This window comes from Colius striatus, chromosome 5 (assembly GCF_028858725.1).
Source record: "Colius striatus isolate bColStr4 chromosome 5, bColStr4.1.hap1, whole genome shotgun sequence".
NCBI classification, from domain to species: Eukaryota; Metazoa; Chordata; class Aves; order Coliiformes; family Coliidae; genus Colius; species Colius striatus.
In genome coordinates this window covers 29,254,502-29,273,875 of record NC_084763.1, presented here as the reverse complement: position 1 = coordinate 29,273,875, position 19,374 = coordinate 29,254,502, and the positions used below count along the sequence as shown (strand labels likewise).

General features: G+C 34.5%; 1 protein-coding gene across 1 annotated transcript in view; it reads right to left on the bottom strand.

The window, feature by feature from the left end:
* Positions 1-19,374, bottom strand: part of DGKB (diacylglycerol kinase beta) — a 324,193-nt gene that overhangs the window by 92,108 nt on the left and 212,711 nt on the right. The window contains exon 21 of the mRNA XM_061996392.1: positions 3,544-3,634. Within this exon, the coding sequence (XP_061852376.1) occupies positions 3,544-3,634 (91 nt within the window). The remainder of the gene's footprint in view (positions 1-3,543; positions 3,635-19,374) is intronic.

Below are 19,374 nucleotides of genomic sequence, written 5' to 3'. Positions count from 1 at the left end.
TACAGTCATGCATGTAAAACTGATTAAGGGTCATATTTTGTAATTCCAATATACAGTAATCAGGAAGAAAACTGGAAAAATAATTAACCATGCTTCAGTAATAGTCCACTGACGTCTTGCAGTTTGCTGCTCTGTGGGTCACTGGCACTTTCCTCTCTGCCTAAATTTTATCATAGCTTTGAAGAAGAAAAGTGAAGTATGACTCAAAATTAACTGCGCATAACTATTAATCTACCCTGAAACTCTCTGAAATCACAAACCAGAACTATATCACAATGCATACTCTACATGTCCTTAACTCTTCCAAGAAGTACATAAATCTGGAGCTACAACTTCAACATTAAGATTGAATTAGATTTTAAGCTTGTGGATTATATTCATATACGGAAAACTTTAAAGTCAAGAGACATATTTGAAAGCAAGTTGGCAGCTGTGGCAACTACTGTAATTGAAATTGTAATTTTTTAGTCATACTTTTCTGAGAATAAAAAAGGCATGAGTCTTCATTTATTTTGGAGCAAATTCATGGTTTCCACCAGTATTTTATATGTATTCAATATTAAGATGATTTATTTTACTAAAAATTCTGTTCATGTGTATGCTCACTTACTGCTATACATTCTAGATAAACAGATATTAATTTCATAATTAAAAGTAATCTTGTGTAAATACCCTGCAGGCCTCAATGAATCAAACACATACTGTGTGTCAGGCCTCCCACTGTCTTCAAGTGGAATGTACTGGCTGGATAATTAGATAGTACATATTTTTTAACCTTATTTGCATGCATATTATATCTTTTGCACACTGACAAGCAGCAGTAACAACAAAAGTCAGATTACCACAGGGAATTCCCACAAAGAAGTCTTCATTTCTTATAATTTGCAGCCTAAATTAAAATAATTTGATCTTTGACAAGGATGAAATGTCAAGCAGAAGGGGGTCCTCTACAAGCCACGGCCTGTGGCTTCTGAAATCTGCCTAATTTATGTCAGTCACTTCTTAATACATATTTAAATATTACACGAGAAAGATGATAAATATGCAATCTGACACCTTTGGTATTTCCCTGCTGTTAATTTATAAAGGTCTGGCGTCCCCTAAACTGACTGGAATTATTTAAATAAAAGAAGAATTGTGAAATAGGATGGTGCAGGGTCTGGCTTCCATTTTCACTCAATATTGAACACAGCAGGTAGCACGCTAAGACAATTATTTGACTAGGCCTCAGAATCCCACAGTAACAAGGAACTTTCTGTATTAGTGAAAGAGGATTTCTTTTGTTTCTACATAGACAAGAAGTTGGAACTACAGGTAGGTCCATGTTGTCCTAACACACTCACAAGCTACAACAGCAAAACACAGATGTGATCTGTCCTTTTTTCAAATAATGCAAACTTGTCGTTAAAAATAAAAGCATGTTTTTAAAATGTAGAGCATCCCTACCTAGACTAGAGATAAACACAACTTATAATTCTTTTTTGCCATCTTTCCTGGTCGCAATCCCCTTTTGGGCATTATCTTTTTCATTTCATTCATTAACATAAAATATTTTTGTATCATCTCTACATTGAGAACATACATATCCATACCTGAAAAGAGCTGAGATCAAGGCTTTGCTGTGTAACCAAGTGCAGTACCATGCAAGACTATGTGATCGTTTAAACTTCTTTCCTGATCCATTAATAATGGGTGGAATAGAAGGTGTCCTCTGGTCCTACAATGCTTTTAAAATGTTGCAAGTATGGACCATGCCATCCCCACTTAGACTGCATCTATTCTTACTCTCATTAAATACCCTTTACACATCTTTCTTATTTTTCTGAAGTGGAAATAAAGTGTAAGTGCTCTAAACAGCAAAATCTTAAGCCTTGTTTACTGACACATTATTATTAAATAGAAATCCTTAATTCTGCTCTTTAGAACCTACCTTTCTTTCCTCAAATTCTTGGATTCCAATTTGGAAATAAAACCATACTGTATTCCGGGTACCATAAGAATTAATGTCAAAACTTTGAATGTGTATCAGGAAAGCTAAGCTTAAATAGGATAGAAATCAAGTATAGGCTTGAATAAATATTTGCCCATTGAATGCTTGATTACTGTTTCCCAGCTCAGAGATACAGATCCTTAAACTTCACGGGTTTTGTTCATTCAAACTTTGGCTGTAAAGTAAACATATTCTTTGTGCATTTTATTTAGAGTGAGATGTGGTATCATACATCAAGCTCTCATTTACAGCAACATCCCCAAGCAAGGGGAAGCAGGTTAAAAATCAGATGAAAACAGTGCTACTACCAAGTGTTTCTAATACTCAAACAAGAAAACTTAGATACAAACATATTACCAAACATTATTTATTTAAATGTAATTTACTTATTTTAAAGAAACCTGTAAACAATTACTTCCTAACACTTCTTGTGTAAGCCAAATCTTTTTCAGGCTACATGTACTTAAACTAATATGTGTGAAGCACTGTTGTAGGAAGCAAGCAGTTTTTTGGTTGGTTTGTTTTTTTCCACGATTTTGGTTTGTTTCTTTCAAACATTAATCCAACATGTGTGGAATGTGTTTCCACTTGAAAAGGAAACATAACAGATAAAAGCAATCACAGGTCTCAGTTTCTGTGTCAGTATTCCTTGCTATTGTTGTACTACCAGATCCACAGTCCCTTCACATCACTTCAGACTTTACCTTTCAGGAGGCTTTTACCAGACTCTCAAAATTCTCACCAAAGCTGTCTGAGTGCCTCATGCTACAATACAAATACTCCATTGACATGTGCAGTTTCTCATTACTATTGGAAATGAAAAGTACCGTAATCGTCTTGAGAAATGATTTTGTTACTTAGCTTAAATTCTCAGGTTTGTACCTTTACTCATTCCACATTTTTCATTTACTTACCAGTAAATATCAGTTCCCCAAACAGTTTGTGTAATGTAGACACTTATTCTATCAGCCATCAAAGTAGCAGTATCACATTATTTTAAATTCCTATTTTCTCTGTAACTATCCTGTGTCTTTTCAGTTAATGTTCAATGTATAATGGAAAGATGACCCCTTGTGCAGAGAGAAAAGCTATTTAATGAAGGGGAATGATTGAAAAAAAAAATTCTTTAACCTTTATTCAGGAAAGTAAGTACAATTTTAGGGAATCAAGTTTTAAAGGTTATAAAAACTTGGGACCTAGAAATAATAAGATTTTTTTTTTATTTTATTTTAATCCTGCAGCAGCTCTCACTCCCTCTGACAGTCTTTCATTTTTCCACCTGACCTAGTCACAATCTCTATTGATTTTTAATGTTATATTTCACCTCTTGACCCTGTCTACTGTATTAAGACTTCACTAATCATCAAACTGAACTTTGTTCCAGTGTGCAGGGCTACACTACAAATAGTCATGATAAAAATATTTTGGAATATAGGGTCGAAAGGATGTGCACTATTTTGCCTTGTTGGATTCAGGCACTCTGCACCCTTGCTCCCTGTATTTCAGCCAAACTAGTGACATTTCAAGGAAAAAGGCAACAATTAATTTCTTACTTCTATATCTACAGATTCATGCAGCTTCTTACAGGTGGCTGAGAAAGTTTCCGAAGTGCCAAATTCAAAATACCAAAATTTGTTCTTCATTCTGAAACAAGAAAAAAAGACAAGAAAAAAGAAAGATCTTATTCACTATCAATATGTGACAAAAGTGATCATCCTGTCTTCCGTTATAAGTAATGACAAAGGCTTCGGAACATGTGACATCCCATTTGAAATCGATGAGCTCATAATTTTCAAAGCTTAAATGTTGGTGTCAAGTTGTATGATATCCCCTAAAGGGATAACAGGAATATGCTGAACTGACAGATTCAAATGTACTTTTGACTTTTCTTTTCCAGCGACTATCAGAATCTTTTTTGTCACTTAACCAGTGACATGCCTGAGAAACATATATCGACTTTATTTCATGTCTTACACCTACTATATGATTTCTAATTCACAGTTAAAATATCTACCTACAAGGTACTAGAATGTACAATCAGGGCACTCCCATCATTAAGATCAGCCAAGACAAAAGTACAGCTTGCTTTAAGTTAGCTAAAGCTAAAGGTAAATGTTTATTGCTCATGATGACAGATATTTGAAGGAAATAAAAATTCCAGATCTAAAAATCTTTAGATACTTTATAGTATAAAAGTTTTATTTACAGATAATTAAGTCATAGACACATTTTAAATGGTGAAAGGACTTGCATTTTGAAGTTCATTAACAGATTACACTGTTTTCTTCTTAAATATATTAACTGCACTTAAAGACTGCACTTCTCTTTTACCAGATTTATTACATGCTCTTAAATACAATCAGGACACTAGCAGTACCATTGCAAATAATTATGTGTAGTTCTGTTGTACTCTTATGACTAATTATTATTCTGTAATGAAACAAGAAGCTAAACTAAACTAAACAAAAAAGATACTGAATTTGAATTCATTATTCCCATCTAAGAATCAGATATGTATACAGTTCCTCCACCTGTATAAAGTGTTCTCTGACACATATAGAGCACAATGTGCTTGGAGCTTGAAAATGACTGAGTTTGCATGAGCCAGAAGTGGAGAAAAGTGAAATGCAGATCTAGATGCCTGTCAAATGTGTCAGCAAAAGTACAAATTCTACCTTTGGTACTTGTTTCAAATCACACACAAAAGTCTACTTGGTGGGCTCTTAAAGTCCACTTAATTGCTCTTAAAGCCACATAGGGAAAAGAGGCACTACAGTACTGGACATTCACAGAAACCTGCTGGCATGAGAACCAGCAATTCCTGGTGCAGTACCAGGAGTGTGTAAGGCTGTCATAGAGGTATAGAATTGTTTTGGCTGGAAGAGACCTTTAAGATCATCAAGTCCAGCCTTCATCCTAACCCTATCAACCACTAGGCCATTTCCCTAAGTACGATAAGCCTGCATAGGGTGGGAATAGAAGAATAAGAATGAAATGACACATTTCTGATGAAAATGTTTGAGGCATTTCCATTTCCAAGTGGGTTTTCTTGCTCAGAAAATCTGAACGTGTTTGGAAACAAGTTTTGAGAACTTGCTCTAAGATAAATGCATATTCTCATATGAGCTCCAACAACCAGAGGGGCTCTGACTAGATTCAGTATGATGTAAATCCCTGTAGGTTAGTTAGCACACTGACATGCTGACCTGGGATCAACTGCTCTATGTCAATGTACATAAAGAAATGTAAAGTTGTTTAATTTCCAAACAAATGTGAACCATGCCCTGAATTCCAGTTGGATCCCTTTGCAAAATCTCGGTGCAGCTACTTTCCTGTTACTTTCTACACAGGGGGCGGTGAATAATGAAAAAAAAATCAACCTCATCTAAGTATTCAGAAAACCATATTGTCACTTCTTTTGATTCTACTATTGAGCAAGATAAACAAGTCTTTGCATCTTGTCCTTTGAGAGCCTTTCCTCTCACTATTCAGTTGTTTTTACCCTAAATGAAGCATCTTTAATTTGCCTTTAGTGAAAGGCTTGCTTTAAATTGACTTACTAGCACTGTTCATAATAAACTCTTTGATTTCCACAAAGATAAAAGAGATAGATGCACTTTATTGAGAACATATTGTGTCAAATTAATAAATTTTGGGTTCAGCAAAACAAAATCCAGCATTATCAGTGCACTAAAGGTTTACTAGAAAATTTAGATCTATAAATCAACACACTGTAGAATTATGACAGAAGATGAAGTACATTCATCAGGTGAGGTTTTGATGGTAGATGTATTTTTTTGTCATTGTAACATAACCTGTAAAATTCTATTAGACCAAAAAATGTAGTCTTCTGATCCCATTCTTTCTTTAGTTGACTGTATCCCTAAGGATAGAAAGACAACCTATTTGACAGATTTTCCAGTACATAGACATAGATACAAATAATCTTATTCTTAATTTTTGATTTACCAACTCCTTTTACCAGTCATGAAATAGCTTAGATTATATGTTCTTTTTCGAAAGTACTATATTTTTACTGAACAGAAAATAATATTACAACTTTTCTTATACACACAAAACAAAGTTAAGCATAAAAAAAAATCAAGACAAATTCTAGTAAAATTTCTGTAAGACTAGTCAGTGTTATAGTACATATTCTAATTTTTATAGTCACTAATGTCATCTAAATTCATATCTTCCACATTCATTCCTCTTTTAAACAATAAGCTTATTTGCTTATCAAGACACCAGCAAATAGTAGAAGAATCCATTTAGAAAATTAATGGACTTCTCTCATGGCCATTCTAATTTCTTTCACAATGGTATCAGTAAATTGTAAATTAGTAAACAAACACATATTTAACGTCAATTTTTCAGCATTAAAACTGTAAGAAATTGAATCACAGGCTGATATCGTTAACATTCTTCTAGAGGAGAGGATTTAGACTTGTTCCAACTTTTAATAAGAACTGACCAAAAAAAAAGATGAAGTCTGTTTCAGTAAAAAAAAAAAAAAAAAAAAAGTGCTATACGGTAGCACTTTACAACACTGGCTTTGTTGGAGCAGGGAAGCGAATAGATTATTCTATAGGAAAGTGTTTCTGTGTATGCTTCAAAGTGCATAGCTAAACTCTTAAGCAGCTTTGTGTTTGAAAATACAATATAAACACAACAGCAATCATTAAAGGCTGATCTATCTAATCCTGCTATTGAACTATAGTATGTCAAAACATATAGAGTATATGGATGCAGCAACAATGAAATTGTACTACAACTGTATTAAACACCTTTTATGCTGACAGTGTTCCACATCCTCATGTATTGGTCAATTTTCTGATAAGTATTTTCTGATAAGTGAAACCATCTTCTTAAACAAACTGACGAAATAAATTAGCAAGACAGTATGGAAAGGCTAATATTGCCATTTCTTTCAGTGATATTTATTCACGGTATAGAAACAGACTTAGAAACATGGATATATTTCTTGGAAAAGTTCAGACTAATATTTGGTAATCAAGACAAAATTATCAAAATAGTCTGTGATATGGGTTGTCTTCACTATCAGTTAATCAGAAACTCCCCTACTGTTAAAACTGTTTTATATAACCTTTCTGATTAAGCAATTACAAGGCATGTTATTGAAAAATTGTCCTGTTTCTAAATATGGAAATAGTAAATACTTTATTCTACACCTGAAGACCATCTATACTTCATTGCAGTATGCGCACTCTTCCAAAATGTGTATAAAGATAGACTAGCTATAGGCTGCTAATAAAAGGTCATGACAATAAAACAGGAGTATCTTTAAACTTATATTCATATTATATTCAACTTTAAATTCATATTTCTGGTATTATGGTGTCAAGGCTAGGGCAAGGGCTTATTGCTATACTTGAAAATTTGTCACACTTTCTACCACATTCTATTGACATTTCTTATTTTTACTATTGATATTTATTTTATTTATTTCCATTTTATTTTAATAGAAGTGTCAAGCTTCAATGGCTTGAGCTAAAAATGTCTACACCAAGAAATATCTGACTGCAATTTTAATAAATTTTCAGATTAAATACTTTTACCATTTTTGAAAATGTCTGGAGAAAAACATGTATATTTGCTTACACTAAGTGTGCTTAATAACATACACTTTGAACTGTTAATACAGCTACACTTTCAGAGCAGAGATTTTAAATTTAGCACAAGGATGGCCTTGCATCAAGAATATGACTCTGGCCATCTGCATGAATATACATATGGAATTTAACTCTACTATGACCATTTGAAAAAACACTCTGGGAAAGCTTTCCTTTCAATATTCTCATATGGCAGAGAAAGAACAAATTTCTGTCTCTAGTTGTGTCATCTTTCACCCTTCAACCTATACAAAGCATAGGAAATTTTACCCATGAAACTACTAGAATTCTTAACATTGTCAAGGTAAATTCTTTGAGAAGTCCACTGCCAGGAAGTAATCCCTACCACAAAGCTGTACAACAATATATGCTCATGGACAAGCAGCACTAGATTTCCTCCATAAATTATACCATTCTCCAAAATAAAATCCCTAAGAACTGCTTCTGAAAACAGTGTTTTTTAAAGCTATTCCCATTGTGTTGCAGAAGTACTGTGTGTTTGTCAGTGTCAATAGTTGGTCCTGGTCTATATAACAAACTTGTACAGTTGCCAGCATAAAGCTCTCATTCTAAGGGCAGCATTCATGGACAGTGAATTCATTACAGAATGTAACGAATTTCTGAAAAAAAAAACCAAAACACCCAGGGGGAAAAAAAAAGAAAAAGTAGGAAAGAAGCCATACAGAGTGAATATGTATCCCCTCATTCACCATATTTCTGGAAGGTGCTCAGAGTCACAAATTCAGGGCAAATACTTAAAAGCAACAGGTCTCTCTGCCTCCTTTTTTCTTCTTGTTTGCTCTTTCATCCTCTGTTCTCAGGAAATGTTGAATAACGTGTGGAACCACCTCTGCAGAGAATCAAAAATACCAGAGAAGTGTGTAGAAATAGAGTTGTGAGACAGAGGTGTATTTCCACAGAGGAGAAACCATGAAGAGTCCAAGGGGACAAAGTGACTGAAAATTATACGTGAATAAAATAAAATAATCATCAGGGAAAATACAAGAAAGAGAAGAATGAGAAAAAGATAGGAACCTAATTTCAAAATGCATTGCAGTTCTACAATGCTGAAAAATGAATAATGATAAAATACAGAAGGGAAGAAAAATAAAATAACCCTTGGAGACCCAAATAAAAACACCTATTTCTGTAGTCTGAAAATACAGATATAACAAGGTCTAAAATTGAAACCGGGAGTATTGGAAATGCCATGCTGGGCAAAAAAGCTGAACATCTGTTCCAATATTGTGTCACTGACAGTGGTTAGTACCAGAGACTGCAGAGAACGGAGTAGGACTCCATGTAGTATACAGCTGGGAATAATCTAGCTCTAAGGAAGGTTTATTATTGTTTATGGTTCTATCAAATTGAAGGAGGGTACATTTAGTTAAGACATAAGGAAAATTTTGTAACGATGAGGGTGGGGAGACCCTGGAACAAGTTTTCCAGAGAAATTGTGGATATCCCATCCCTGAAAGTGTTCAAGATCAGATTGGATCAGGCTTTGTCCAAGGCAAGGAGGTTGAACAGGACTATTTTTAAAGGTCCATTCTAAACCAAAGCATTCTGTGATTCTATAACTTCATTTCAGTTTGTGGCCATTTACACCATGAAGCAATATTAAAAAAATTAAAAGAAAAAAGGAACAAAGATTAGCCAAAGTTATGAGGGCGAATTATCCCCTTTTTTGTTGTTGTTTGTTAAAAAAAAAAAAAAAAAAGTTGTTTATGTTAATCCATGACTGTGTCTATGAGAGTTTGGGATTTCATACTGCATTAAAAATCTCCAACAATATAACAGACCTAGTGCTCATTCCTAATGTATGGGGAAAAAGGATATTCTCATATGTGTCTGAAGTGGTTGTTTTTTGGTTTATTGAGTTCCAGCCTGCAAGACAAACATTCAAGAGCAAGTGAAGTAAACTTACAGCTGATTGTATGTTATGATGATCGTATTTCTGGTAATAAAATGTGCCAATACAATGGATTTTATCTAAGAAAATAAATACTGTATATCTGACAAAATAAATAAAACTTTAGTTGCTAAAAATCTTTTAATGTTTCATATAACTCAATATAAAGAATATTTTTATCAAGTTCTATCCCTCTCACAGAAGTTTTCAACAGACAACATATTTTCCATCTTTTCTTATTCTTCATAAATCTATTATCTAGGTAATTTTATACTTAGGTAAAAATGATTTCATTGCAGCACATAATATATATTAATAAGAATGTATGACTTTTTCTAATGTTCTTCTTTTCTTTCCACTTATGTCTTAACAATCATATAATTCCTGTTCTGCTTTATAATGAATCATACGCAAAGGTAAGGAAATAGCCAGTGGAGATGCACATCCATAAGAAATTTATGTGTGACTGGCATGATTTTAATAGAGATATCTTTGTCAATTTTTTTCTTTTTCCATTACCAACTGTACTTATGGCAAATCTAAGTGTTAATCTCTTATGGCACATACTATAAGCAGAGGTTGTATAGGTAAGTGTAGAAAAGTTAAATCCTGAAAGAACAATCCCAGTTTTACACAATGAACAAAGTTTTTGCATTATCATGATACCATCTGTAGTTGGAAAGCTACCACGTAAAAACTGTGAGATTGTTCCTCCTGATATTTATTAGTTCTACTGCTGCAAAGCTGCATTTGAGTCTATTTACTCTCATGCTGTATAGTAGTTCTGTACTGTGGCTGGCACTTATGAATGCAGTTTTTCACAATGCCCTCTGTCCACCTAACTGCCCTACTTACCCAGCTCTCTGCGCAAACTGTCTGTAGATTGCTCCAGCTGTAACTGCCATCCTTCCCCCTTGCCTGTTCAGTTCTTCTTCCGTGACCTCACATTAGTTCAAGAACCCACTCCTGGACACCTTGTTCACACTAATCACTTTCAGTAATACATATAATCATGATGAGTTGTAAGAGTATTGAGTGGCTGGGCTCTAAAACACAGATGATGTTTAATGTGGATAAATGTAAAGCGATTCATAGAGGAAAATAAAAAACAATCCTAATTTTACAAACAGTGATGAGCACTCTTGGGCATACAATAACTGAATCAAGTGTTGGAGCAGTGCTTAATAGCATTTGCATGAATTGTGTTGTGATAATGAATGCTATGTGCAGTTTTTCTATCCCTAAAGAGGAAACAAAGGGACGAAAGGGAAAAAAAACCCCAGAAAGGATGAAAAAAGGGAAGAGTAATAGAACTGGAGAACGTACAAAGAAAGTGAGGACAATCAAAATATTGAACACCTTTTGAACTCTTCAGTCTAAAAAGGTGATAAATGAGATATAATAGAGTTCTCTAAAATCATGCATGCCATGGGGAAGATAAATAGCGTATGACGATTAACCATATCTCTCAAGAGGACAGGTAAGAAGGACCTAGGAGGCAGTAGATAACAACAAACAAGATTTCTTTCCACAGCATGCAATTGAGATGCTGAAATCTCTGCAACAAGATGCTAAAAGTTTACATCAGTTAAAAAAATACTGAAGGGATTCAAGAAAGAAACAGCCACTACCATCCACCTAACAAAACCATCATAAATACAAAAATACGTTATGCTACTCAGTTCTCATCTTCTTAGACATATTGGTAGATGGCACTGGAGAAGGAGCACCTGGCTAGATAACATTTTGTCTGACACAGGATAGTTATATTAATGTTCTTACATTTCTGATCCCAAGTAGATTTCCTTTTCTCTCTGTCTTTGCTGGATAATCTATTTCTCCTCAATAAATGAATCGCCACCCAATACCACTTCTTGTCTCAGGTTATAAGTATCCATTTGGACTGAAATATTTGTACAGACACTCTAGCTGAGTTCACACTCCAGCCAGCTACTGATGTTCCTGAACATCATGTATTATCTGTATATATGCAGGTAAAAAGTGTAAAAAATTAACCAGAGGACTGTGCAATGTTTCCAGATTTTGTTGGGCTACTGTCCAGAATGTAATTAGTCAAGGTTTTTGAGAGAAATAGTAGCCAGATTGGAAACACTTCCTCTACTAGGCTACCAGAAAAAACATGAGCAAAACCACGATGATATTCATATCTATAACCCACATACTTCACTTACTATCTGTTTTCATTGGATTAACTGTGGTGCCTTTCTCACATTCCCTTCTTACACTACAAACTCCAGCAGAGAGAAGCCTCCTAATAACATCTATACAGAGTGGAATCTTATCCTAAAAAAATAAATAAAAAGTCAAAATGTCCATATTGAAATAAAAACCACATACTGCAATAATTTTAAGAGCCTCAGAGTACGTACTAGGTGCTAAAATGCAGGAGAAACATGTAGTGAGTTTTGAGCTGTGCCTCAGGTTGCATCTGTTTTGGGCTGATATACAACAGGACATGAAAAAAAAGAAAAATTAAGTATTTCTCCTACAGTTATAGAAAAATGGTACACTTGCCTGAGATATATTACAGGAGGTTAGCCTACAACACCTGACATAAAACCAAGCTATTATAAACCAGTGTGATATCCAATTTATACAGTTTACAAGATATTTCTCCATGTAAGTGGGTATTGTTTCTAATCTGTTTCAGAAATATCTGGTTGAAATAAGTAATTTTGACACTTACTTTTGAACACATTCTGGTTTAACATTATTAGTAAGACCAAAAAAAAAAATCACAAAGTTTAGTTTTTCAAATTTTTAACTTAAAAGGTATCTTCCTTATATCTGTGACGTAATCTGTCACTTTGCTCCACTAAATTAACATGTCTACAACACTCCTTAAATGCTTTGTGATCATTCCTCATCATAAAATATTAAGAGGAGAAATCTTTATATATTTTTATTTTCATGTTTCTCCTCAGTTTCTTTCCTGAATTCCCCAGTCTTGGGAGCAGATGCTGAGGCACCCATGACTCATTAATCTGAAGAGGTTTTTTATCATGAACAAAAACAAAGCCTACAAACAGTTCCACATTTACCAGTGTTGGTCGTACTAAAGAACCAACAAAGCTCTTTTTGAAAAAGAAAAAAAAAAAAAGGAAAGAAAAAAAGCTCTGTCCGTATAGGTTACAATAGACCTAGCATCTTAGAGCAAGGTCATAGACCTTCACATTTCATCTTTAAATTATGTCAGATGAATAAAACAATTTTCCTTCCCCTCCCTTACCCACTAATATGGATACATAAAACCAGATATGACACTGAGCAGTACGTAAATTAATGAGACCATTGTTAAGGCAGTTCAGAGGTTCAGGGACAGGTTTTCAAAATCTCCTTATTGGCTGCTTCCCATGCACAATTGTAGCTCTGTTTCAGAAAATAAGCAAATAAACAAAGAAACAAAGAGTTTTGTTTTCCCATAATGCAGGTGATTTTGTGTAATTAAATAATCTTTTTCTCTACCCAATATTTTAACTCCTACTGAAAAACTGAAGTTTCTCAATACTGCTATTCAATTCTTGCCAAAAAACCCCTTCCATTCCCTTAAAATGATTTATATCATTCCCAAGTAGGACATGATGAGGACATTAAGGGGAAAAAAAAAAAACAGTCAAATGCTGCAAGGGAAACACAGGAGAAACATCAGACTGTGAAAGAGAAGTTTTTTTTCCAACATCTTTTCTCATTAGGATTTTCCAGAAATATTTAAACTTGACAGGATTTGAGACACACTCTGCCTTTCTGACTGACATTCACTGGACTTCAAAAGTTCCTTTTTTTACTGAAAGAGCAGATTTATGAGTTCAGGAAGCCTCACACTTTTCAAGCTTCATTGCCTCCTGATTCCACTCCTATGAGAAGACCTCTTCTAAGAATAAGATGGCTTGCCTGGGATTCAGCTTAATGCCATACTTAGGCATGTCAATGCATTTGTCATCCTGTGAAATATACAGTTGTATATTGAAGACAAAAGATATCTACTCATTGGAACTGAAGATGTGATTCACTAGGCCTGAGTAAGCAGAATCACTCTCCAAGCTTCATTGAGACAAATAACTGGCTCTCCACTTCACTACAGTGGGACCATTGACATCTAGCTCATGTGTACACAGACACCTTTTGAGTCCTACATTGGGCTGTCTTGTTTCAAACATTTACATTTAGAAGAAAAGACATCTCCCTCCTGACCCCAAACCTTATAAGATAAATGAAGTCTCATTATTCCTCATTTTACTTGCTAAAGGAAAAATTTAAAATTGTACCCCTACAAGTATTTAGGTGGAACAAAGAATCTAATAAAACTTAGCATTAAGACTTTTAGCAACTTACACAGAAGAACCCAAGATCTGAACTCAGTTGATCTGTGCTCCCTGTAGTACCCTTAAATGTGAAAGGCAATGTAAGCTGTGCCTCCTCTTGAGTTTCTTGTTCTAGAAATTTTTGAATAGACATATAACTATCTTTGTCTCCAGGAAGTGCATGGATGCTGTGCTATGTCATTTCCTACCAAAAGAATTATGGCACAGCTGCCAGCTCTCAGGTGCAGACAATTCAAGAGAGAACAGGTAGGTGAAACATGTGGACCAAGCTTCCTTCTCTTTCTTAAACAAGAGCTCACAGTTATTAAATAACAGTATATTCTTCTGGTTTGCAGGGTAGGATGGGATGGGTTTTTGTTTCTTCAAAGGCCATTGATTTTTTAGAAACCTGAAAATATTAAAACTAATACTGTACTCGTGAGTCTATATTTTTAGGCAACATTTTTCTCTTGATAATTGAACACAGTCATCAGCTGTGGTTAAAAACGCTGTTCCATAAATGTGCAGAGACTTCAGAATGCATTTTGAGTGTGACAGAAGGTCCTTACTTAGTGGAAATCAGGAGTTAGCATTGAAAATGCACATGGTAGCTGCATAAATAATAAATTCTACTACTACAACAACTTACCACCTTACCCTTCAAAACACAAATTTAGAAAACTTTATACACTGCACAGCATCTAAAAGGTAGACTGCCAGGCAGAGAGTAAAGGAAAGAATGCATAAAAAGCTAGGTGACTAAGAGCCATTTCACCAAAAATCCCAGTGATTCATTATAATTTAAAATACATGCCATCAAGAAGCAGTAGATTAATTTTCAAAAGCATATTTAAATCTTTAAAACGGTTCTCTATGTGCTTTCTATGGGATGTAATGGTGATTATGTATATTCCACTTTGTGGGTATCTACAGATACAGATCCTTTGCACGGGACTATACGTCAGCCAAAACCAGCACAATCACTTCAAGAAATCTTCTGCCTTTCTAATTTTTGAACAATCATATGCCACAGGAACAGCAAATTTAGCATTTATATCTAGTAGGATTCTTTTCTGCAGCTAGAGAGTTGGAGAGGACTCAAACTTCATGGGTGATAATTCTAAGACATCGAATAAGCCTACTAATTAGACCTGTGCTTTTGCCTAAATTATATTTGTCTTGCTCAGTGCCTTGAGTTTTAGTTCTTACACTACAGCTCCATATTGCATTTCTAATCATTACTTCACCCCAGCTTTTTAAAATCTCTCACAGCTCCATGCTAACAGCTGTTGTTTTCTTTCCTAATGCACTTCACTTGCAAGAAAAAAAATAAAACAAAACAAAACAACCCACAACAACAAAAAAAACCACCCCAGATTTAGATTTCTTAGAACCTGTTCACTGATTTTCAGGTCTTGAGACAAATGGAAGAATCATTCTTTGCTTTACAGTCAGTAACATTTTAGGATTTAAACTTAATAAAGAAATCAAACAGAGTCAATGAGTATACTGTCATTTGGAGGCATTGATCTGACTTCTTGAAATTTGCAGAATTCCAAAGAAATTGCATCAGTTTAACTGGTTTTCTAAACTTAAATAAAGTTTGTTTAGTGTGTGCTATTCATCTAAGAAATGGAAATTAAAGGAGCTACTCATACATGCTGGCAAAAGGAAGCTCTTCAATGCTCGCAGTATTGAGACTATTTCAGCATAAAATTTTATAATTTTATGTTAAAAATTTTCTAACTGATCTAAACTAAGTCAAATTAAGCAACTCTTAAGTGAAAGTTAAAATATATCTAGTCGGTCATTCAGTCCAGTTCAATCATTCTATAGATTGAATTTAAAATGTAACAACAAAAAGAAAAAAACAGACAAAGCTTAAATTGACGCTTTTAAAAAAAAATCTAGACATGCTATTTGACATACAGAAAACATTAGCAGCACATCTTTTGTTAACACATGCATATAGTTTTCTTTTGTGAACTGTGAACATACCAGTAAAGAAATACATATTATCAGCATATAAAATTGTTTCACAAAGTTCACTGTAGTTTCATGAAAACTGCAGCTAACACTTCTACTGCCTCTCATAGTTGTATAAAGCTCACAGAATTCAGTGTGTAGGCTTGTCTTTCTTTCAAAGAAGCAAGTCACAAGAGTATATTAAAGTATATAAGCCTAGCATCTAAAACAGGTCTTCAAAATGTATTCTGCCATAAACTTTTTAGGGCTGAAGAAAAGTAATAAAAATCATAAAATACAGTTCTACAGTCTTATATCTGAAAAATGGTAAGTGAACTTTACAAATCTTAACAAACAAAAAAGCTCAGAGAAACCACATATGAAGCAGTCTGTAAAACTTTCTACTTGGGACTTCATAATAGCATGTACTAAATTCTTAATAAAAAGCTTTTCACGCTGATTGCAGAAGATATGTTTAAGAAAAAATTGGGTGTACCAATCTTTTTCAACTGAGAACATACAGTAATCCCAGTTTTTCATTTCAATGTTGAATGAAGATCTAGGATGAAGTATAAGCTGAAACTAACTTCTGTAGTTCCTCTGCATCAGTCTACAAGTTCAATGGGACGGTAAAAAGTATTACTATTGTACAATATATAACAAAGTCCTAATGACTCTTAGCTCACAGTAATGTAATTTTCCTGTTGTTTAGAGGCTTGGCCAGATTAACGGAAGATACTGGAAGATTTCTTATTCCCACCAGTTTTCAGCTATCAGCTCTGCAGCACGGTGCTGAGACTGAATCAAATGTCTCAGCATAGGATTAATGATTTATTTGGTAGGAGAGGTGTCACAAGAAACATATGGGATTTGAAATACAATTTTCAGATTTAAAACATCTATAGTTCCATATTCTTGTGTGAGCTCTAGAGCTGACTGTAGTTAATAGTTTTCAGGTAACAGTTACATGTTTCTATGTTAACATATAAGCAGCACATTAACTAAGTATCTCCTTCAGAGATGGAAGTAGAGGAGGGAAAAAGCCAAACCCATGTTTGAAAACAGAACTGTTTTCAGTAGACAACAGAAACTTTCATATTAAGGCAGAACTATGCAGTGCTTTCTGAAAAAAGTTTTACCTTTGGAAGTGGACCTCAAAAAAATGTTCCTGCAGAATTTTCCTAAGTAGTAATTATAGACTATGTGTTTGTAATTAACATAAAATTATGGCTTTATCTCTACACAGAAATATTATTAATATAGCAGCTCTACTTTTGTAAGTTCCATGAGAACATGCTAAAGATTGATTTTGGTAACCCACCTTTTACATTCACAACCTTAATACACCTGATAGTCCTAAGTTATTTTCAAGATAGGTTATCTCTAGGAAATAATGCACATATTAGTTTTCTCTTTAGCTGTGTCTCTATATGTGGCGATATGCTTAGAAGCATTTCTTTGTCTAATTTTGAAAATGAGCCTCTCCAGCCTCCTAGCTTGCTTTTTCTCTAAGTTGTCCTTGCAGCTAGATATCTGCTGTGTGTATGGAGTATCATGGGCAATTGTCATGTGATAAATTACTGTTTTCATCTATCAAATATTAAAGCTGCTCAGTACTGACCTTGAGTACCACTTACACTCCCCTGGCTGCAGCCTGTTCTCTAAGTCAGCAGGGTACAGCTGGCACAAAATCAGCCGAGCAATCAGATTCCTACCCCTTCGCAAAAGTTGGGACTTTTAAAAGTGCCATGTTTCACATATTACCACCAGAGCTGACAACCTTGAGAAAGGTGTCCAATATCTGACTGTTCCTACCAAGGAGTAATACCTGTTCACATTGATTTGCAGCAAAGTATTTATCAGTAAGTATTTCCACTTAACATTACTCTCAGGGAACCTGTGTAGTGGGAGATATTTACGAGTTGCTTTCAGCTTAAAAATAAATCACCTCTAATTCCTCTAAGTGAAATCAATCAAAAGTCTGTAAAAAATGGACTCGTTGTTTGGTCGATTCTGGCAGAAAAGTAAACAGCACTTCAGCTTTTCTCCACCATTAAGGTCTAAATGGCCTCGAAAGTAAATCAATATCTCCAGTCAGCCTTCTGGCTATTGTTTAGCCAGTAGATATGGATTTTCTCTAGCTTACTGCACTCCTCTGGGACTAACCTGTAATCCTCAGAGAGTAATAATAAGTTCGTTATCTAGTTCAGCTCTCTGTTGTACATTTAAATGGACCACATCCATCAGCAGCACTTGTTAAAGTTAAAGGACAATGACATTCCATTCAACCTATTTCACAGTGAAATACTTGCAATACCTGATGGAGATAATTATTGTAAAAATTATATTTGTTGTCAGGATGTTATAAATGAAATATCACAAATGAGGTAAACAGCAAACAAGGATTTTTCTTACATATGTAACATTGTTTCTTTGTTAATAAGTTAAATTGTGGTGAAGTTTATTTGTCATACGTCACGCAATCTTTCATTATTCATATCAATCTGTTTCAAATATTCCTGGTTAAATACCGCTGCAAAGCAGACAGCTGTCAGAACCAATCAGTATTTTTTTTTCGTTTCTGAGTTACCAGATGTTTACTGGACTAAAATGATTTTCCCTCTTTCTACTTAGGAGTGCATAATAAAGCCTACTCATTTTTAAAAAACTGAAGTTTTAAAAGGCTGTACTTTTGGATCACAGAATTTGTGCTGTGCTCACAGCCAGGGAGAGCTATGGTCTCTGATCTGAGCACTCCATTTTACTGTGCACACATATTTTCTCTGATAAAGGTATATGGTTCATCACAACATGACAAACAAAACATTATTTTTACACAGAACATGTTAAAAAACAAACTAGAAGCTATTTGGTAGATGCTCTGTGTATTTAAAAAAGTCAAACACTTACTACTTACTAGTTGCTGTGACTAGATCCATACTGTGAATTATGCACATGAAGACTGCTGTCTGCTGGGGTATGTGCTGCATTTTATCTACAGCCTCATACTCAGCCCTCAGAAGGGTTACACAAATATACGTAAGAATAACGGCCACAACTGTCACACTGCCACAAGGTCTTTTTTCCAATTCAAGAATTATTAGGAAGAATGAAACAGGAAAAGAATAGAGGCTATGGCTTTATTCAGGCAAACAGTTTGAAGAGCAACAGTTTCTATAAGCAACCAGTCTTTTTTTTTCTTTCAGAATTGCCTGTCAGGATTGCAATAACATTTAGGTGAGTGACACTGTTCAGATCAAAAGGAAAGTTGACAAAGTCCTAAATAAAGATTAAGGAATTGATCCTTAAAATGGACCATTTAAATTCAGAGCTCAAGTCCAAACAGCAGCACTGTATGAAAGGACAAATGGAACTTTATAACAATGGCAATTCCCAAAGTAGAGCTTTAGCCTCTGTTGAGTTGCTGACAATACTGGGACCACCACTGGGCAACAGCTAGAGAGCACCCAAAGTTCCCTCCAATGTTCTTTCTAACAGCTTTGCTCTGCTCTTAAAACAATTCACTTGGTTTGGTGAAGTTGTTTAGATCAC